We start from the raw sequence: 22,805 nt of genomic DNA, 5'->3' as shown, positions 1-22,805 counted from the left end.
CACCCCAGAGAAGTACTTTCAGGGTAGCTGCAGTGCAAAATTGGCAAAAAAAACCCTGCCGCCACAAAAAAAATAGTGGCATCCAGTTTTTCCATAGGAAACTGTGGTCAAGATGGCTACCTGATGCACCCCCCATGTGATGAGGTAGGGAGGAAGCTGGGGAATGGTGCAGGGCATGGGATGATGTGTCCCCATAACCCCTGAGCAGATGCTGCCTCAATCCACGGTAATCTGTGACGATCCCGGTAGCGCATGTGAAGAAGTCCCTAGAATTATTGATCCATAATTCACTTACTTCTACCGTCATGATTATATGTAGATACACTCCCAAATCTACTTTACCAGGTGGCAGCCACACCAAGGGCCTGCTGTTTGGTAGGATGGGTGGAAATATCATTCTCCAGTGCCCATTCACCAGCTGCACAGGTCTCCATATCATAGTGTTGGGTAAGGTAGGTTTAGGTAGTTTTCATCTGGAGATGTTACTTAGGGTACATCTACACTGTACACTGTCGTGGTTTTATGTAAATATGCTCCCAAACCTACTTTACCAGGCACCAGGCTGACATTTCTGCAAAAAGGTTTTTTCTTTTAGGAAAAGCTGAAATAGCAATACCCATCTTCTCTCTAAATGCTTTGATATGTGTAATTTTAGATCATCGTTGATTATATTTCAAGATACAGAACTTAGGACACGTGAATATTTATTTTCATCCTAAGGAACACACTAACATATGTTTTCAAACTACCGATCTCTTAGCAGATTTACTGAATTTACTAAGGAATCTTCTTAGGTCAGATGAATTTCTACATCAATTTTCTCCTTTGTGTGATATGTTATAACCAAACTATAACAAATATACAAGCTGTCCCAAATATGTATACAGTACACCCTTAGCAGCCTATAGTAACTAAGGTGATTATTTGAAGTAAATTCATTTATATTGAAAAATAAATGTTATAATAATTATTTCATGAGAGTTGAAATTCCTTTTTACATTCAAATTTTATATCATGTGTTAAAATTGTTGTCACTATGCAGCAACACATTGTCAAAGCACAGAGTTGCAAACCTCACTTAAAGCTTCTCTTACAATTTTGTGACACCTCCTACTACAGACAGTCCCCAAGTTATGAACAAGATCGGTTCTGTAGGTTCGTTCTTAAACTGAATTTGTATGTAAGTTGGAACAGGTACATTTTTAAGACTAACCCCAGTCATGTGTATATGTATATATAGAGGGGGAGGGGCGCGCGCTTTGGATAGCACAGGGAAGAGTGAACATCCCTATGGTGTTTTGTTGTCTGTGTCCCTATTCAGAAGATTTCACTGCACTGTCTGTCCCTTGATAATCGAATTTTGAAAAATTTGGCTTGTTATGGAAACAAAGATTGGTGGTAAAGCTTCAATGAAGACACTTTTTTCCCATGTTAACTCTTCCAGGAGTGGATTTCCCTTCCAAAGGGTAGATTTCTCTAACTTCCTGTTGTCTCACCCTTGTTCTTAACTAGGAAATTTTGTAAGTCACATGTTTGTAACTGCAGAATTACAAAATATTAGGAAAATACACATTTGGGGACAGCACCCTGCATTTTATCTATCCTGTACCATTAAGAAATAGATTACAGGATGTGCATAACAAAATTTATGGACTAAATCATGGGTTTTAAACAGGGGGGGAAAAATCCCGAGACTTCAGAAGAGGTCCACATACAGACCTAGCTGCCTGGCCATCTGTCCAGACAGATTTGGTTGTGTACTTGTGGCATCAAACAACAGGGTGCTACTCCTGGGTTATACATGGCTGTTCCTGATGGCTCTCTTATGAAAAGATGTACAACATTGACTAGGGGGCCACAACTTTGTCCTGGCCAGATAAATTGTAAAGACGTGGTTGTGGGACCAGGCCTTTGGGCAATCTGACAACTAGATAAGGACAATCAAACGACTAGGACTGACAGGACTGACAATGTGGAATTGGAAATTGGACTATGAGATAGCGAACGCTGACCATCTATGAGGAGTAATTGGGACTGTATTGTTTTATTGGTTTTATTGGTTTTAAGGTTGTAATGCAGGAATTGTTGTTTAACTGTTCAACTGTTTAACTGTTTAATTGATGTTATTTTGTTTTACTACTGTTATGTGATGCTGGCATCGAATTGTGCCTTTGTAAGCCGCCCTGAGTCCCCTTCGGTGTGAGAAAGGCGGGGTAGAAGAAATCGAAATAAATAAATAAAATAAATAATAAATTGTGCCCTGCACACATTTCATGAAGTTTCTGGCACACAAAGTTTTTGCCTTCTACTGAAGTGTCACCTTCCTTTTAGGAACCTACCAATCAGGAACAAACATATAAAACCCAGGAACAAAATTCCTTGATTTTCGATTGCAGAAACATACAGACATGCAGAAATTTGCACATTTGGCTCAAAACCGCAATATTCCCACACCTGGAAATCTTGTGGGTTTTGCCTTTTGCTTCTGTGTTTACAGGGATTGGCATCTGGCCACCCTCCTGTTTGCTGTGGAAGCTCCTGGGATAAAGGTACTGTCTGGACGGGCCCCAAAATGAATGAATGAACAAATAGAGAGAGAGAGAAGGAGAGAGAGGGAGGGAGAGAGGGAGAGAGGGAGAGAGAGAGATAGTTTCATGGGCTCCACAACAGATACAGAATTTTTGTTGCATTTTGGAAGAAAGTAGTTTCATGTGCAAAAGGCCCTAGATCACACCCTGGCATCTCTGGGCACATTTGCACAATAGATTTAATACATTTTGACACCAGTTCAACTGCCATGGCTCAATGCTATAGAATTCTGGGAGTTGTAGTCTGGTGAGGCACCAACACTCTTTGGCAGAGAAAGCTAATGGCAATTAAAGTGGTGTCAAACTGCATTAATTCTGCAGTATATATGCACCTTCAAAAGACAAGCCTTGTGAAGACTCCTGTCTAAAGACCAGAAGAGGGTCTGCCAAACCATGGAGACAATATCAACCCAGAGGGACCAATTAGATGGCAGCATGGATGTTCAGGATGTGTACACCCTACTCTTCATTGCCAGGCAGAAAGCTGGTGAAGATTGAGAGTTGTGAACATTAGCTTTGATTGTACTGTTCTAGTTTGCTTTCTTTACTCTGGGACTGTCTGGGGGATGGCAGGGTGGGGGAAGAGACTTTCCTTTTCCCAACATGCTTCTTGAAATAGTTCTGGCGTGAGAAGCCTCCATCTGGATGAAGCCATAATCCACAAAAACTGGCAACAACACCAAAGAAAGGAAACAGCAGGCAACTTTCAGATCCCTTTCAGACTGACATTTCTTTGGGGGTGGGGAGGGGGTGTAGCAAGATATGTTTTCTGCTCAAAGACTGTTTTTCTTTTCTAGGCAGTAACACATGTCAAATGGAAAAATTTGGCAGTGGCTTGCAGGAGAAATGTCACTGTGATCTTCAAATTATTTACATTCACCAGCAGTCCTTATTTCACTGCTTTTAAATTTTAAATTGCACAAAACATTTTATCTTTACCATCACAATGTTACATCATGGCAATGAAGGCACTCTTAGACTCCTTTCTTGAACAAAAACCTCCTGAGATATGAACAAATCAAGTATAGATTAGGGGATTGATCTATATGCCCAGTCAATCCAGTAATTTCCATTATGTCTAGTGAAAATTCTAAGGTTTTTCAAGACCTACTTGGCTCTTTACAAAATAACGTTGCTTAGCATTTATTTCAATTCATCACTGAACTGATAAATATGTAACCCACCAAATTGGCCATATATTGTGTCTATCATATATTGTGGTCTGCATATGGCTTAGAAATGTTGCTGCTTTTGCAGTTTTAGTCAAATAGATATTGGGCTGCCAAGCCAGTTGTGTATTCTTTTTATGTGGAAATGCTTCAACCTGGGCAATTCCTGGCATTATATGTTGTCCTGTGTTTCTGTGGTAAGAAAAAAGGAGAAAGTGATGGGAAAATGTGAAATTATTGCAAATGGCAGAAGATAATGTCTGGATTTCTGTAAAATTTCGAGAATAAGGCAAGGGTATTGCATTTCACTTAAAATCACTGTATTTCACCAGTTATTCAGACCTGACTTTTTGTCTGCCACTAAGAGCTGAATGAACCAAAGTGCCATGAATAAAAAATATTTTTCCAAGCTGTAGGCAACTTCATTTTAATTCAAGATGAAGGTCCTTAAATTGTTTTCATCAGTCAGTTTTCCTTTGATGGTGTGGACTGTGGCTGCTTTGCCCTGGAATAATGTTGACTTTAAAAAAATATATTTTAAATGTATATTTAGTTTATTGATATGGCAAGGCTTTGCACACTGAAAGACAAAATGTAGCATCTGAATTATGGTCTAGCTCTATGCTTGCCCCCACCCCAGAGTACACTGAATACAATAAAACTTAGTATCAAGTACAGGTTTTTAAAAGCATATGCCATATCAAACAGAGTATTAATATTCAAAAATATAGACTGAACACCTTTTATAAGCTTAGTGGTTTTGTTGTTCTCAAATGCAGCATTCATTGCCTTTCCACCTGCATTCAACATGTCAGGCCCCTTCCACACAGTGATATAAAATCCACATTGAACTGGATCATATGGCAGTGTGGACTTGGATAATCCAGTTCAAAGCAGATATTGTTGATTATCTGCCTTGATATTCTGGGTTATATGGCTGTGTGAAAGGACCCGCATCTAGAGCTCCAGTGTAAATGGAATCAAGCATCGAATTAGTTGGACTATGGCTGGCTCTACACTGTAATAACGAATGCAGATTGACACCACTTTAACTGCCATGGCTCAATACTAACTGGAACTAGCTATAGGGAACATACTATGCCCTACTCAAGTAGCTTCACTGGCTTCCGACAATTTTCCAGGCTCAATTCAAGGGGCAGGTTATTACCAACAAAGCCCTATATGCTTCAGGTCCAACCTATCTTTGAGCCACATCTCTTTATATGAATTGACATGGGCTTTGAGATCAGCAGGGGAGGCACTTATTTAATTATTTATTTTGGTTGCTTCTACCCCACCCTTCTCACCCCGAAGGGAACTCAGGGCGGCTTACAAAAACAAGGCACAATTCGATGCCCGTATCACAAACAATAGTAAGACAAAATAACATCAATTAACAAATTAAACAACATTTCTTACATTACTACCATAAAACCAATAAATCCATAAAATCAATACAAACCAGTTTCTCCTCATTGACGGTCAACGTTCGCTAGCTCATAGTTCAATTTCCAATTCCACAGTTGTCAGTCCTGTTAGTCCCATTCGTCTGGTTACCCTTATCTAGGAGTCAGATTGCCCAAAGGCCTGGTCCCATAACCACGTCTTTACTCTCCTCCTGAAGGAGAGGAGGGATGTTGATGCCCTAATTTCCCCTGGGAGTGAGTTCCACAGGTGAGGGGCCACCACTGAGAAGGCTCTGCTTCTCGTCCCCACCAACCTCACTTGTGATAGCGGTGGAGTCAAGAGCAGGGCCCCCTCAGATGATCTCAAATTCCAAGGTGGGACGTAGAGAGAGATATGTTCGGACAGATACACTGGACCGGAACCATACAGGGTTTTATAGGTCAAGACCAGCACCTTGAATTGTGCTCGGAACTGAACCGAGCACAATTCTCTCAGTCCCACCACCATCTCAAGCACAGTTGGTGAGGACGAGAGAGAGGACCTTCTCTGTAGTGGCTCTGGGTTATATGGCTGTGTGGAAGGGCCCTGTAATGCAACATTAGTACTTGTACAGACCAATAGTACTTCTACAGACATCTGGAGAGTGGTTTAGGGGCACGGCATACCTAGATTTCTTTTTAAAATATCAAAGAGACACGCTGTATGTATAATATATTACTATTCATAAAGTAAGGAATGGCAAAGGGCTTGGCATGAAGTGTGAAAGCAGGCTAGAGGTGAGCAATGCCCTCCCTGCCTTGCATGGAGTCAGCTTGGAAATAAATCAAGGTCTTGTTTCTAAGCCAATACAAATTTTGCCCACACTATTTATTGAACTGCTGGAAGAAGCAAGGAAGTCTCTGCATAGTCCCTTCTCAGGCAGCCTGATGCCAACTCCCTTTTGAGAAATGTATTTAAAGAAGATGAAGGGTGCTCACAACCTGGTGACTTCAGGAAATGTAGAATGCAGAGGATAGGACTTGGCTAGAGTTGCATTTCATCCACTGTGCAACAACCACACTGGCTGTTTGTTCATTTCCAAACCCAGTTCAAAGTGATGCTGCTTATCCCTAAAGCGCTAAATGACTGAGTACATGAACATCTGAAGGAGTAGTTCTTTTTTATCAGTCTGCCTGTTTCTTGAGGTCTTAGGGCCATCTCCTCTCCAAATATCATTGGGTGACAATAGTCTTGGGCCCCTTCTACACTGCCATATAATCCAGATTTTCAAATCAGATAATCCAAATTATCTGCTTTGAAGTGGATTATATGGGTCTACAATACCATACAATACAATTCAAAGCAAATAATTTGAATTTTATATGGCAGTGTAGAAGGGGTCAGAAAGACCATTCTCTGTTTTGGTCCTAGGCTATTTGGAGTAGGCTTGAGGGACCTGTTTGTGCCAATATTTTAAATATCCCATATTGTGCATGAAGTTTTTTCATTCTTAAGACACTGCTTGCTGCTTTGTGTATACAGTAATTCTCAGGTGTGCCTCTCATTATAGAAGATAAATTGGGCTCACTAAAGATTAAGTTGTTTTTGTTTTGTTTTGCAAACACAAGGGTCTAATGTAGAGAACTTCCTACGTCTAAAATGATATATGTGACAACGAGGGGGAAATAGAAAAATTCAGAGAACAAATCCTCTTGCCAACCTCCATTTTTAAAATAGGGGACAGCAGGAATTGGGGAAGTGGGGGGGTTGGGTGTCAACATCCTTTGTTCTCCTCTTCCCCAGCCTTCTGTAAGAAAAAGGTGTAGAGAAAGCTCAAACCATCCCTCTAAGGACCTCATCACATGGACCGTGAGAAGCATTGGGGGCCATCTGTATAGCAAAGGGGATCGTACTGTTAGGACCACATTGTCCTGCTTCAAGTTCTGTCTTCTCATCACACATTTCTCTTTTCAGGTTTTCACTTGTTGCCTGCATTCAGAACAATCACATGGGGAATCCTTTTCTCCTTTTTTTATCAAGGAAAACTTCAATATCCAAAAGCCAAGAAATCCCCTGCTTTGCCTAAAGCTTCTTACATTAAAGGAGACTGAGGTCCCTACCACACAGCCCTATAGCCCAGAATATCAAGGCAGAAAATTCCACATGATCTGAGTGTGGACTCAGATAACAGAGGGCCTGTCCAGGCAGCCCTTTTATTGTGGAAACTTCTGCAACAAAAAGGCAGCTGCCAAGACAGCATTCTGGGCAGTCCCACATTAATTTGCTACAAACCAGGAAAACCCTGATTTGTGGCGAATTAATTTGTTAGTGCATTATTCCATGCCTTCTTGAAATGCACTATTTCAGGTGTCAGGACTACAGTCCAGACATCATTCCCACAGAACACCTGAAGCCCCCCCCCCCCCCAAGTCCCTAGCTCCCTTAGAAAACTAAGAAATACTTAAATGCTCTCCATTAGAAACCCGTCAAGCTCTCCCGGTGCATAGAAATGATGCACCAGGAGAGGGGGGAGGAGGGAGGAAACTCCTCACCCCCCGTTCTCCTGGCGCATCATTTCTATCCACCGGGAATGATCACTGGGATTCTAATGGAGAGCACCTTCAGGTGTTCTCTCGGATGAGTCCCGAGTAAACATCTGAACACCCACCCCAGAAAGTGCGCGCTTTCTGGGGTGGGTACGGACAGGCCCCTGGGAAAATCTGCATTTTTCAGATGTCAATTTCAAGGACAAAGGGCAATGAATGATGGCCAGAAATGCCATGTGATGGGCTCCGTGCCTCTTCATCCTTGAAATGGAGGTGAAGTGTCCTATGATGTGGAAAATGCTCCATGTAATAAGGTCATAAGTATCTATGCTGAGTGATGTCCAGGATTTGTGAAACTTTGGAATCCGTTGGTGAGCGAGTTGAAAACAAAGTGGAGTAAGAGAATTAGCTTCTCTGAGTCCATGATTGTTTATAGTGTCTTGGAGATGGGCCATACAGTTTGGAGAAGTGGGTTGTGAGGTTGGATCCCAAGTTCCATTTGAATTCCAGATAGTTGCATTGCTTCAGTTGGGTTTACTCTGGATGAGAATGGCAGTAAGATCCAGGCCTATGCCTTCCTGCATCATTCAGAGAGGTTTTCTCTTTCAGAACTTCTAAAACAGCAGTACTCAAATAGTGGTCCCTGGAACTAGAGCCAATCCCTGCACCCCTGACTGCCAGTCCCTGGAGCATGTATAGCCAATGGATACAACCATGTTGCTGGTCCCTGGCAGTCATTGCTGGCATGCCTGGCATTACCAGGGGAAGGGACTCATCACTCTAAAGTAATATGGTGAGATTGGGAGCTATTGACAGGAGAATTAAGGGGGAGAGGCAGGCAGGCAGCACAATGCATAGGAACCGTCATTTTTGGTGCTGCAATGCCACTTTGCCTGCCTTGTGTGATAAAGTCAACTAAGTTAAAAACTGTTTTGCAAACTTTTAAAAAGACTTCTTCACTGACTAAAATATATACCTGGAAGACATATTGCATATCTAAAACATTTTGATAGCCTTTTCCTCTTTACTTTGTAAAAGTGTAAAATGTTGGGCTGGGTGCTCACAACTAACAACATTTTCTTTTTTTCCTTGCAGCCCTCTGAAGAGCTGATATCCTATGACTCAGACCCCTATAGACAGTCCCATGACAGTTACCAGTATCTCAACAGTGATGCAGATAGTCATGGTGGTAAGTAAATCAGAAATAAATCAGAGAATACCAGCATTGGACATTTGGAGAAGAAAGGATCTTGTATCTTTATCACTTACCATATTTTGGTAAGTGATAAAGTAGTATTTTGGCACTTGGGCTCAGCTAAACACTGTTTTCCAGAAGCAGTTGAGGCAGGATCTCAGAAACAGTAATCTATGCTGTGAAAGAAAAGCTACGTTGGTTATTCTCATTTTTTCAGTCCAGGTTTTTGCTCTGCATGACTTTTTCTAAACAATTTTCTCTGACTACCCTGATATACTTGATTAGAACAACAGAGATGCCCCATCATGGGACACATATTTCCCACTGTGGCTAAATGGCTGTATTAGTATATCCTCCAAATGTTGATTTGGCAGGGAAAGCCACAGTTGTTCTTCTGCCATCGTCCTTTTCACCTCCTTTTAAAATGTCCCAGTTTTAATGTCCTACTTGCACTGTCCCCCTGCGTTCTTAGCTCACTTCAACTGCTGCATGATGAATTTGTTTGTAAATGTTGTTTGCACTCAAATGGGTCTTTGTTATGCTGTTTATGCTGTTTTAAATTGTTATTGATTGTTTTAAATGTATTTTGCTCTGGGCTTGGCCCCATGTAAGCCGCCCTGAGTCCCTTCGGGGAGATGGAGGCGGGGTAGAAAAATAAAGTTCTTCTTCTTCAAGCAAGGAGAGGAACATTTTCTCCTTGCTTGAAGTTCAGGAAAAAGTAAACTGCTTCAGACTCTCATAGCTGTTGGAGGCTATACATTAACCATATTTGAATCAGCCACCATCCTAGGGTTCTTCTCCTGACTCCCTACACCATGAAATTTAGTGCAATTGAAACTTACCACCGTGATTTAGTTCTGCTTTGGCATTCCCCTCACCACAACATTAAATGAATAGAAGGAAAAGCATGGACGCATCTTCTGGTCCTGTCTTTGTTGACTTGTCCCATAGCAAATAAATGCAAATTAAGGAGAATGGCTAGAATCCTGTTGGGCAGTTACAAAAACATAACCCACAGTTATACATTCCTGTGTTTCATATTTCTGTTCTACCAGACCTTTACAAATTGATGAGGGCTGGGTTATTATGTGGTGTGGGTCTGGTTTGACTATTATTTTTATTTAGTTTTAAATGCATTTTAGTATAGAAACTTTGTAGTTGAGTTCCTTCAAGTCCTTTCTGATTTCTGGTGACCCTAATGAACCTGTCATGGAGTGTTCTTGGCAAGATTTGTCCAGAGTATGTTTGCCTTTGCCTTCCTCTGAGTCTAAAAGAGTGTGACTTACCCAAGATTACCCAGTCGGTTTCCATGGTTGAGTCTCCATAGTCATAGCCCCAATATTTAAGTCACAACAATGTGTTTAGCAACATTGTAGCGCCTATTTCTAAGGCAATAATTAGATAGATACCTAGTTATCTAATACAGCAACAATGGCAATGATGAGAATGACAAAGTCTACAGTTAAAACAAAACGGACTCTGCCCTTGTAAAAGAGAAGTGGGTAACTGGGTGGGAAAAAGTCTACACTGGAGGGTGATCTGGGAGTTTGCCCTGTGTTTACCTTTCAGTAACCACTTGAGTCCAAAGGGCAATCCAGTAGTGCCCTTTGGCCCTTTAGGTTGTTCCCAACGATTGGATTAGCCTTTGGCTCAGATGTTCACCCCGGGGAAGGCTGAGGAGGCTCTCTAAGGTTAACATCTGGCCTCAGCTGAACCCAAATCAGGTTGCTCCCCTCTTTTACCGATTACTAAGTTCAATTCCAACTGAAATAGGTTCTAAGTCAAATAAAGTGGTCCTTATTCAAGCCAACTTTATACATCTGATCTTGTTCTTCCATGGTTGGTCATCAAAGGGGCTTTACATCATGAACTATTTTCTAAGAAATAATCCATATTTGCAAAAAAAGAATGGGCTGTCCCAAGTACAAATTCTCTGTACATTGTCACCCTGAACTGTTCTGGATGTAGGCATTTCCAAGCATGTTTACTTCTGGTTTGATTTCAACTATTTCTATACTGTTTTACTGAAGCTTTTTGACTGTTTACAAAACACGGAGTTCCCCTGCCCAGCACTGCTTCCCCTTTCCTTTACTCCCATTGCAGTAAGATTTTGCTGGGACAGAATGTATGCAATACTGTGATTATACATTTTGAATGGACAACTAAAGCAACTGAGTTGGACTCCTATAAGGCTGTTTTGATGCTATGAAATAAGTGGAAGAATGTCTTTCAACAGCATTTTGCATGCATATGTTTACTGTTCTTGATGTCTCTTGATTTTTTTTAGATTTAATTTGTTTTATCATTTAGCCTTTCCTATGCAGCTAATTATTTTCATGAATGCCAACATCACATTTTGACAGAGGGGGGGGGGGGGGGTGTATTATAAATACAGGTTGTTTGTCAGTCCCACGGGAAAATTTGTCAACTTACAAAAATGATCATAAATCTCAAAATTCACATTTTGGTATTAGATTGTTTTATGAAAACCCTTTTTTATGTGGCTGGGGGGCAGTTGTTGTTCATTTGTTTAGTTGTTTCTGACTATTTGTGACCTCATGGACCAGCCCACTTCAGAACTCCCTGTCGGCCATCACCACCCCCAGCTCCTTCAAGGTCAAGCCAGTCACTTGCAGTATGTTGGAACTAAAATAGAAATATAAGAAACATAGATGATTAAAGTGTCTGTCTGGCACCTGGTACCTAAAAACAGAAAAAAAATATTGCCATATATTTTCTCTATATAGTAGAAGTGGGTGACAAAACAAGCCCCTTTAGAAACACAACCTGGTTCTATATAGACTGTCCCCCTTTGAGTAAGGAGAGGGAAGTGAGTTTTGTCCCTTTAATCTTTTCATGCCATTGAAGACAAATGCTCTCCAGAAAGAATTCTTTCACATCCTCTTTCACTTCATAACAAGTTTTTCAGAATGACTCCAATATTAAAAAGCCATCCACCTCCTGGTGATGTTTCCTCTAAACAAAAACATTCTGAGTTTTTCCCCACATAAGAAACGCTGGGCTGGATCAGACCAAAGACCTATCTAGCACAGCATTGGCTTCACAGTGTGGCCAACCACCTGTCTGTGGGAGGCTCACAAGACAGTCATGAACGCAATAGCAGACACTCTATTTTACTCCACACCAGTGTTAACTAACCAGCCATACTGTCTCTGATTTTTGTGGCTAGATGATGATGATGACTTTGATGATGATGATGATGATGATGATGATCATCATCATCATCATCATCATCATTTCTTACCTATCTCTCTCCATGGATCAAGGAAGGGAACAACAATATACAAGAATGCAGCAGATACAAAAAGTCGAAAATACATAATGCATGACTGAGTTAAAAACATCAGTTAAAAAAAACCATATACTGCATATACTCGAGTATAAGCCTAGTTTTTCAGTCCTTTTTTAAGGCTGAAAAAGTCCCCCTCGGCTTATATTCAAGTCAAGGTTATTTATTATTTTACTCTGTTATTATTATTTTATTACATTTATTATTTTACTCGATTATTATTATTATTATTACATTTATTATTTTACTTGATTATTATTATTATTACATTTGTTATTCAATTATTACTGTTATTATTACATTTCCATTATGTTACTCTATTTATTATTGTTATTATTACATTTATTATTCTATTATTACTGTTATTACATTTCTATTTATTTTATTATTGGAAGGATACGTAAGCACATTTACATTGAAGAAGTTTAGAATAATGGTTTAATCAGAGTTGGCGATCTTATCTTAAATTACAGTTTTATGTAAATATTCAAAAACATTTAACCCACTGATGCCTCAATTAATGTAATTGTATTCGTATCTATTTTTATTTTGAATTTTACCAGTAGCTGCTTTATTTCCCACCCTTGGCTTATACTCGTGTCAATATGTTTTCCCAGTTATTTGTGGTAAAATTAGGTGCCTCAGCTTATATTTGGGTCGGCTTATACTCGAGTATATACGGTACATTCAATACATATTAAAACAACCATTATATAATTCGAAAATCATAATTTTTTTAAAAAATCTGGATAGACCTGCCAGAAGAGACTGATATTTAATGCTTTTTTAATCATATTCAGCTGTTGAAGCTCTTCCAGCAGGTCATTCCACAATCTAGGGGTGGATGAAGAAACAGTCCACTGTTGCGAGCATAGTCCTGCAAAGGGGATTACAAGATAGATAGATAGATAGATAGATAGATAGATAGATAGACAGACAGACAGACAGACAGATATATAGATGATAGAGAGATAGAAAGAAAGAGAGAGATGCTATCAGAAAAAACAGACCTCAAATTATGAATTATATAAATTATGACCTTGACATGCCAGGCTCCAAAACCATGGTTCTTGCGGAAGCTGAAATTACATAGCAGATAGACAAATATATATATATCCATTATGATTAGCAATCCGTGAGTAGACTTTCCTTTGTATTTTACAGTTGGAAGTTTGAGAAAAGTAACATGACATTGTTTATATGAACAACTCAAAAACAGGAAAAAGGAAGAAGTGAAAAAGTGTTGTAGTTTTGTAGATGTTCAGTGATATAATTCAGTCCATACCATGTTGAGCCAAAAGTTTACACAACTGAAAAAGCACTTTCTTTCATTTTGGGATGGCTACCACCAGGCAGAGTGAATAACCAATGCTAAAATTTGTTTCAGTCTGAAAGGACCTTCTCACGCATGTCTGTAGAGATAACTACTGGAGTTCATAAATATGAAGCTATCATGCAAGAAGCATTCATCATGAGGTGGATAATAATAAGCAGACCTGTTCACCATCAAAATTGACCCTGGCAAACAGCTTCTGGATTCAGTTTTTCAGTCCCAGAAAAGGTTGCATAAGGAGAGGAAACAGAAAACAGTAGATGCAGAATGGGCATCCACTACCACAGCACTGGATATAAGCAGCAGTTTGCTTACATAAAATACAAAAACAAACTACATTAATCCTATAATGTAGACTCCTAACAACACTAAGTCTTTAAATGCTGCAAGATGCTTTGTTGATTTCAGCACAAATCCTATATAAATTTATTCAGAACTAAGTTTTCCCTGGTAAGAACCAGTAGAATTGCATCCTAACATGCCTGTATGATGAATGCCAAAGCACAATGTCTGGAGCCCGCAGTGGTGCAATAGGTTAAACCAGTGGTTCCCAAACTTATTTGGCCTACCCCCTGGAAATCAATTTTTCTAAATCTTCTTTATTTTATGCTTTTAACGCCCCCTTACATTTATTCATCGCCCCCAAATGCACCTGTGGCCATTACGCCCCCCGCCCCCCCGGATCGCTGAAGCGCCCACCAGGGGGCGGTAACGCCCACTTTGGGAATCACTGGGTTAAACCCTTGTTTAACCCAGTGATTCTCTGCAGGAATCCAGAGAGAGTAGAATCCAGGGAGAGCAGATTGAGCTCCCTCTGTCAGCTCCAGCTCCCCATGCGGGGACATGAGAGAATCCTCACACAAAGATGGTAAAACAACAAACATCTGGGCATCCCCTGGGCAACATCCTTGCAGACTATCAGTTCTCTCACACCAAAAACAACTTGCAGTTTCTCAAGTCACTCCTAACACAAAAAACTGATATATTTCATAATTCTAATACATTTTGAGACACAGGGCTAGAGCAGATGTCCACCTGATAGAACTTTCCGAGTTGGTGTATGTAGCTAATTTGGTATCTTATGTAAGACAAGACCACAGTTTCACTTCATAAAATCATCAATGAAAATAAGTTAAAATTATTCTTCTAATCATAGAACACTTTTCCATGTCACATAAATTATCCCATAGTTTAAGGATCAGGAATATATGAAAATTTGCATGTAGCACCAGAAAGCCTCAGAACTATAGCACTTCTGGTATCATTTATGTATTATTAAGATCATGGGTCTCTGGCTATTTAACCTATGAATCATTAATGGTGCTTTGTATCCACAGATATTTTCCTTACAGCTGTCTTGACAAAGAGAGTATGATACCTAATTAGACTGGTTAACCAGGTGTACCCGACCAGCTGGCTATTATCATGTGCTCTGCAGTTTTCAGATACAACCACTTTGTGATGACAGTTAGGCTATTCTGGTTTCTTTCAAGAAAATATAACATACCCATGGTAGGTTAGCTGATATACAGCTGTGTTGAAATAATGTTTAGCCTTGCTGTTGTTCTGTTATCTCAAGTCAATTCTGGATGATGGTGATACTAATGCAGGCTTTTCTTGGCCAGATGTATACAAAGGAGGCTTGCTATTGCTTTCTTCTGAGGCTAAGAGAGTCCAAGATCACACACTTGATATCTATGGATGAGGGATTCAAACCCTGGTCTCTTGGATTCCTGGTTCAACACTCAAACCACTATGTAATGCCTTGCTCAGATCTTAAAACCCTGCTCAGATCTTTAAAAAATTCAAACCCATGGCTTCCTTGATAGCTTATTATTATTATTATTATTATTATTATTATTATTTTACTGACACAAAAGCACAGTATGTCACAGCAAACAAGATCTATATGCTGGATTTCATATCAAAAAATCACAAGTTGAACACTTCCCAAGCATCTAGGACTGTATGATGTATTTTCGAATGATGCGCTCAGATCTAAGTAAGGTGGCCTTTTGCAGTTGACATCATCATCATCATCATCATCATTATTTCTTTTCTTTTCTGCTATTTGCAGCCCTTCCCCCCCCCCAAAGTGAGATCCAAGGAAGCTTATTCATCTTTAATGCAGTCTTTCTCCTATTGCCTCTACCTAATCAAACATTATTGGTTTTTTTAGTGAGTCATTCCTTATCATGATGTGTCAAAAATATGACAGTCTCAGTTTAGTCATCTTGACATTTACAGAGAACTCAAGCTTGATTTGCTCTAGGATCCAGTTATTTATCTCTTTAGGAATCTACCATAACACCAGCACGATATTTCAAATGGGTTGATTCTCTTCCAGTCTGCTTTCTTCATTGTCCAGCTTTCAGAACAACAGATAGAACTGGGAAATACGATAGCATGGACAAGCAGAAATGAAGCATTCAATGATATATCTTTACAATCCAGGATCTTGCTTAGTTCTTTCATAGCTATCCTTCCAAATGCTAGTCTTTGTTCTGATTTCTTGACTTCTGATTAGTGACTATGCAAAGTCATGGAAAAAAATAACTATTTCAATGTCTTCATCACCTGTCTTAAAATTACGTAAATCATCTGTGATAATTATGTTTATCTTCCTAATGTTCAGTTGCAAAACAGATGTTGCACTTTCTGCCTTGACCTTCTTCAGTAATCATTACAAGTCTTTGCTATTTTCTATTAGTAGTATCATGCCATTTGCAAAATAGGTCTCTCCAGAACTTTGTGAAGATGGCCCAACAAGGAGATTAGTCTATAGCTTTTTGGATCATTGTTGTCTTTGCCTGGTTTCAAGATGGCTATGACTCTTGCTTTCCTCCAGGCTTTAGGGATCTGACAGGATGCAATGCAGTTATTCATCAGTTTTAGAAGCCAACACCTTGTTTTTGACCCAAAGTTCTTAATTTGTTCCATCCGTAGATTATCCAGGTCAGCAGTTTTGCCATATTTACATTTATTGAGACCCATTTCCAATTCAGTAGATGTAAAAGGTTCATGAAGGTTATTCTTCTCATTATCTGGTTGCCTAACTATTGGTTTCCTTCCTACTTTGGTGGGAAGGTTGGGTTTCCCATTCTTCAGAAGTTGATATGCTATCTGATCTGCCTTTATGTTGGCATAAGCATTAGTTTGTGAGGGATCATTGCTCAACCGTCTTAACAGCCTCCATGCCTTCTGATTGCTCCTGCTCATATCTACTTCTGTTATCAGCTTTATCCACTGTTCTTTCTTGGCTTCAGAGATGGAGAACAAAATGCTCTGAGCTGCCTGAAGAATTTGCTCACTAAATGGGTCTTCATTTTGGAGCCTGTAATAGTCTTCCAACAAGGAAGCTGTATCAGGAATAATGCCCTGAAGGTAGTGTGTTCTGCAGCCTCGTGGGATAGAAGCCCGTGAGCAGGTTTTTACTATTTCAATAAAGAGTTTGTATTCCTCAGGGATTGGGGTGACCAATATGATCTTGTCATAGAACATATCCGAGAATGTAAACCAACCTGCCTTTCTGAAGTTGATCTTCATTTAAATCAAACTTCCTGAGGCCTTATAGTTGGGAACAAATGGCATACTATCGGCTGATGCTGTGTCTTTGGTATTGGTGGTCCCACTGATTTAGTGCATTGCTGCACAATGCTGTCACTCAAAAATAGGAGGCCAGGGTTATATCCTCAGTGCCATCTCCCACTCTTGTAGGATGGTCGGAGCTTACTATCATGAATAAACAATAGTTTATGCAATATAGCCCAGGAAAGGACACCTTCTCCATTTTTATCCTCCTGATCATAGCCCCATACATCGCTATGCGAGTTATATGCGAGTGTAGAGAAGAGCAAATCACAGACCACCTATTACAATGCACTCTGAGCCCTGCCGCATGATAAATAAATAAATAAATAAATAAATGTCATTTGCATATCTTAAATGCTGGTGTCCCCTCCTTCAATTTTCATGCCTCTTTCCTCCCAGTCCAAGCTTGCTGTATGTATACTATGTGCAGTGAACAAGTTGAACAGTTGAATTCTGAGTTCTATCTCATTTTCTATCACCTTTTAACATTCACTTCTTGTATGTCCTTAACTGCCCAAAGGGTTTTATCTGTCATCCATTGAGGCTTCTCTTTTATTTTGGTTGCAGGCACTGTCTTGCATTCTTTCCTAATAAAGCCTGTGACTTGAGTTGACAGATCAGGCTCTGGTCAATTAGGCTTAATAGTGCAGATCTATTTTTGCATCATCATTAAATTCTATGGGAATGTTCTTTATTTTGTATTTGGGCACAATGGTTGGTTTGCTGTTCTTCTTTCACTTTATTCTAATTTTTAATATTAGCAGTTCATGTTCCCATAATTTGTTCCTGGTTTTGTTTTTGCAGTGATAATATGGGTTGCACATCTCCAGACTTTTATCTTTGAAAAAATCAACACCTGAATATCCTTTCCATTAGCCGCAGCACTTCTATAGTAGTCTTCTTCTGCAATATCCCAGATCATTAAGATCATTGAATGCCAACCAATTTGGGAGTTCATCCACTTGCACTGTCTTTTGCTCCCAAAGTTCTCCAAGTTATACCATCTCTGAGAGATTATCCACCAGTGTCACTCCCTGCTACTGTTGCTGCTCAGTAGTTGTTTGGCACATATAGTATGGTTCTTTAGCAAAAGCCTGTCCAACATGGGAGATCCTGGCCGAAACACTGCTACTATTAGCATAGATTCTTGCCTCATAGCACCACACAATCCTACAACATGGAAAGGCAGTGCAATTGGTGTCTACACCATGCTGGCTACAACATATAGCCATGTTGTATGTGGTGCTCCATATGCACACATGCTGAAGATTGAGAGTTAGGCCAAGCATCAATATCCAGCAGAAACCTTTGGATTGAATTGCGGTTGGAAGTGGTGTTGCAATAATAATCCTACAGTGCCATGTCCAACACAAGGAGCATTTTAACCAGCCTTTAAAAAAAAACCCTGCAGAATTGAAGACTGCAGACCTTCTTGTGCTTAGAACCAACCATTATTTTATTTAATAACCAACCTTTTTCCTGATACAGGACTCAAGATGGCATCCAACAAGATTAAACAAGATAATGCAAACATGTAATGAAATAAAAATTAAAACATAATTAAGCTTGCCAAAACACCATGAATATTAAAAAGCATAAAATTGTTTTAAATACATAAAAAGGGAATAAAAAAACTCATCAAAATACCTCTTAGCATAACCAGGGCTCAATGGACTGGGAGCTCCTGTGTAGTCACCCTACAACCCATAACTGGATGGGGCTGAGACAGAAACCCTCTTCCTAATAATCCTTAGACTGGCAATTAATTATAGGGAGATGGGTTCTGAGAGTCTGGTTATGCAAACACAAACGGCTGATTTCTTCTTCTTTTCTCTGTATTAGCAGGTGAATTGCTTTTATCTCCAGCAGACCACTATTGGGAATATCACCACCATCCCTTGCACTCTGATTTTGAGACCTTTGGGGACAACCACTTTGCAGAACTCCAAAGTGTACAGCCACCACAGCTGCAGCAGCTCTACCGGCACATGGAGATTGAACAGATGCATGTTCTAGACTCTGGCATCCCCGTTACACACCTTGGGCTTGGCCACAACCACCAGGTACAATCATCATCCCAGTTATATAGCAATATTTAAATTCTGATTCTTTGAAAAAAAGCACAACTTCAATGTGATTGTCAAACACAAAGAAAAGAGACTATATAGAATAATGCTGTAGGAAATGAGATATGACATATGTAGTGGAAATAAGGCTACAAGACCAAGACTTGTAGCTAGGAGATTTTTAGGACCAACCTAGGAAGAACTTTTTGTAATGTTAAAGGAAACAACCTTGGTGGTGTAACAAATATGTAACAAATATGATTTTACAAGGGGCAGCTGGTGATGATGACATTACACATGATACATTATGCATCATCATCATCATTATTTGGTTGCACAAAATATGCCATTTACATACAAAGACCAACTCAACTAGGAAATATATGCACATGCCCTTTTCAGCAGTGCTCTTGCCCTGAGATTGCTCCCCTTTAACCTCAGGTCCTCAGATGGAAATGATTGCTAATTGGTTGAATTAGTGCCCAAAATTTAGTGATTTCAGCTAGTTGCCCCAAAAGCCATGAGGGTATCTGCCTGGTGAGTAATCACTAATTTTTCCAATCCAAGCCATAATGAAGAATTGAGATCCACCAGGGTGCTGAAGGCAGGTGACAGAAGTTTTATTCAAACTGAAGGAACACAAGCATGGACAAAAAAGCTCCAAATATGCAAATGTAGTGATTGGCCTTGAAGCCGTTGACATCACAGAGGTTCTCTTCCAAGCTGGGTGGGTGTGATGAATTCCCTACCTGTTAGGTTAGGAAAAGCCTAGGAAAGTAGGCCCAGGAAGTCTGGCAGCCATTTTGGAAAGGGTGCCAGGGTAATCCATTTTAGATACTCATTTCCTGAAGGGGTGTGTTTAGAAACAGCTTGGAGAGAAATGAGGGGAGTTAGTGATTGGCTGAGAAAGAGTGGGTGGAGCTTAACTTGGAAAAGGAAAAAATGATTCTAAGGGTGTGTTCCTGTCAGCTCACATGGAATCTGGGTATCAAAGGAATCAGAGTTAGGAGTTTGGAGTGGAGAAGAGAATAGTGAGAGAGGCCTGAAGTTGGTCAGTTAGCTAGCAGAGATAGCTAGTGACAAGATTTTATAGCTATTAGGGAAGATAGCTGGTGGAGGAGTGTAGAGATAGATCCAGGAAGGGACTATCTGTGATGGAGTTTAGAATTACTTTCAGAGAAGAAATCCTGTCAGTAATTTCTGGAGGGAGAGAGGAGTGTTTATGTGCAACTAAGTTTGAATTGCTTAAAGAAACCACACACTTTTAAGTCAATACTTCTGAACAGCTAGGCTTATTGCCTATTTTGTTCAAGTTCTCTAAAATAAACATCATTGTTGTATTGTTCACAACATCTGTCTCACGTGTGCCTCTGTGGATGAAGTTTTAAAAGCAGTTTTCTGCAGCAATCAAAAGACTGATGGTGGCAGCGTATATTTTAAAAGAGTAATCTTTTCAGGTTTCCTCAGAACACAAGTTTGAGTGCAAATCCAGCACATTCTTGTCTAGGGCTTAACTTTCCTTTTAAGTTTGGTGGGTGCCAGGGCTCTTTCAAAAGGTTTTCCAGCCAGAAGAATGTTCCAGCTTTATAACAGCTTTTGATTTTGGTTTTTTTAAACACTGAAGCCACATTCAATTACAAGTGGTGTACAGGTGGTGGGATTTATAGCCTCTATCTTTTATAATTGGTGACAGCCTGTGGAATTTTGTTCCCCAAATAAATCTCTAAACTATTATAGTGGGCTTCACCAAGGCTCCCAATGGAGGGGAGAGGGAGGGTAGGAGGTAGGAGCAGGAGGCGGAGAGCTGGTTGATGTTTAGCCACAGACAATGAAGTTTTGGAAATGTGAGTGAGAGGATTATGGTAGTATCGAGTCCAGGAATCAGGAACAAAAATGAATTTGTCAGACACCAATGTCCTTCTAGGGTGGGGTCAATGATAAGTCCAGGTATGTCCATAGGGATCCTGAATGGATCATCAGGGTCCCAGCTCAGTCTATTGTTTCTCTGATGCTGGTGCTATCCCAAAGGGGAGTTTCGGGTGACTGGTTCTGGCTCCCTGCTGGGAAGCAGGAAGGTCCTGGAGAGATATTGAGGAATAGCTCCAGGCTGGGGAGAGTCCTGGACAGAGGCTATCAGAATTCATCCATGCTTTGCCTTCAGGGCACTTTATATATATTTTATAGGAACAAAGAGAAAAGAGCAGAACATAGGGCTCATGCATTATTTCATATGATATTATAGGATGTGTTCCTGCACAGATAAGGAAATGGAAAAGGAAGCCACAATAAAGTGTCATACACAAAGTTTGAGAAATAAAGAGAAATCAAAGAAAATAAACGGCATTGAATCATCTTTATTTTATTAATTCATAAGAAGGGAGGAGAGGCTGATTTGTCTTATAGGTCAAGCATTTGCGGGAGGATAAAAAGAGAAGAGGGGGTTATGTGCTGTTTGATACCAAAATTATAAATGGTCCTCAAACATCCTCCTTATCCTCCTCAATTAGAAATAGAACATGTGAGGAGGAACAGGATTAGGACCAGCATATCTTCAAAATTATTACACCATGCAACAAAATTTGAAAAAAAAATCTCTTCCTAGTTTGAAAGTGTTATTTTCTGTTTAATCATGTGGTACTAACTTTGAAAGTAGTTGTTATACTCCAGAAAATTCATTTTTCTGGATGCCACAAAATATGTTGAATTGGTTGAGGCTATGTGAGATATTCATTGAAAAACTGTAGCAAAATGTGCTACAGAATGTCCTGCAAAAACAAAGTTTTTGCAGTTAAATAAACCTTTTCCATGTTTTTATGATGGAACCAATTAGGAAACACAGGAACAAACATTGCATTGCATAGTGTTATCTTTATGCTAGGATTTCACTCAAAACTACTTTCCTACAGTAGATCTTAGCCCTGAGAGTAAAGCTTCCCCTGGAACCTAGTGAAGAGATGGGAAGCAGACACAATTTCCTGCTTCTGCAGCTTTTGCCTGATGATTAAATCAGTTATATTTAATGGGTGAAAGTAATTTTTGTTTGTTTAATCTCCCACTACACAGCTCACAAATAAACAAAAACGCAGTTAAAACAAAATGCAATAGATAATACAGAAGCTAAAATTATATTTAAAATTAAACAGCCATACCAAGGAATCATTGTACTTACTCTGAACACAGCTTCAAATTGTTGGCGGCCAGGGTGCTGTTTTTATTGTGTTAATTGATTTTAATGTTTTTATTATTTGTTGTTATTGATTGTATTTTACTGTGTCGTTTTTAACTTGTCCCTTGGGCTTGTCCCTTTGTAAACCACCCCGAGTCCCTTCAGGGAGATGGAGGAGGGGTATACAGTTATTATTATTATTATTATTATTATTATTATTATTCAGTTTTAAAACTTTAATTTAAAATAGTTGTAAAGGCCATTATTATATATTTATATTATTATGTATCTTAATAATAATAATAATAATAATAATAATAATAATGCAACACACCTCTATTTAAAAAATCTTCTGTAACAGATAGTTAAAACCCGAGGGTCCAAAGAAACCAAAAGGTATTTTGCCTGCCAGTGGAAAGAGCAGAGAGTAAATGCGTGTAGGTTTCTGTGGAAGG

The 22,805-nt window shown here is 39.6% G+C and overlaps 1 protein-coding gene across 2 annotated transcripts in view; it reads left to right on the top strand.

The window, feature by feature from the left end:
* SPI1 (Spi-1 proto-oncogene) overlaps positions 1-22,805 on the top strand; it is a 39,084-nt gene that overhangs the window by 6,223 nt on the left and 10,056 nt on the right. Inside the window, exons 2-3 of one of the 2 annotated variants that reach the window (XM_060763125.2) lie at positions 8,785-8,878; positions 18,964-19,181. In XM_060763125.2, the coding sequence (XP_060619108.2) occupies positions 8,785-8,878; positions 18,964-19,181 (312 nt within the window). Of the gene's footprint in view, positions 1-8,784; positions 8,879-18,960; positions 19,182-22,805 lie in introns of both variants that reach the window. The other variant, XM_060763117.2, reaches the window with a different exon arrangement.

This window comes from Anolis sagrei, chromosome 1 (assembly GCF_037176765.1).
Source record: "Anolis sagrei isolate rAnoSag1 chromosome 1, rAnoSag1.mat, whole genome shotgun sequence".
Lineage (NCBI taxonomy): Eukaryota > Metazoa > Chordata > Lepidosauria > Squamata > Dactyloidae > Anolis > Anolis sagrei.
Note: the sequence above shows the minus strand (reverse complement) of the source record. Positions and strands in the feature narration are given on the sequence as shown.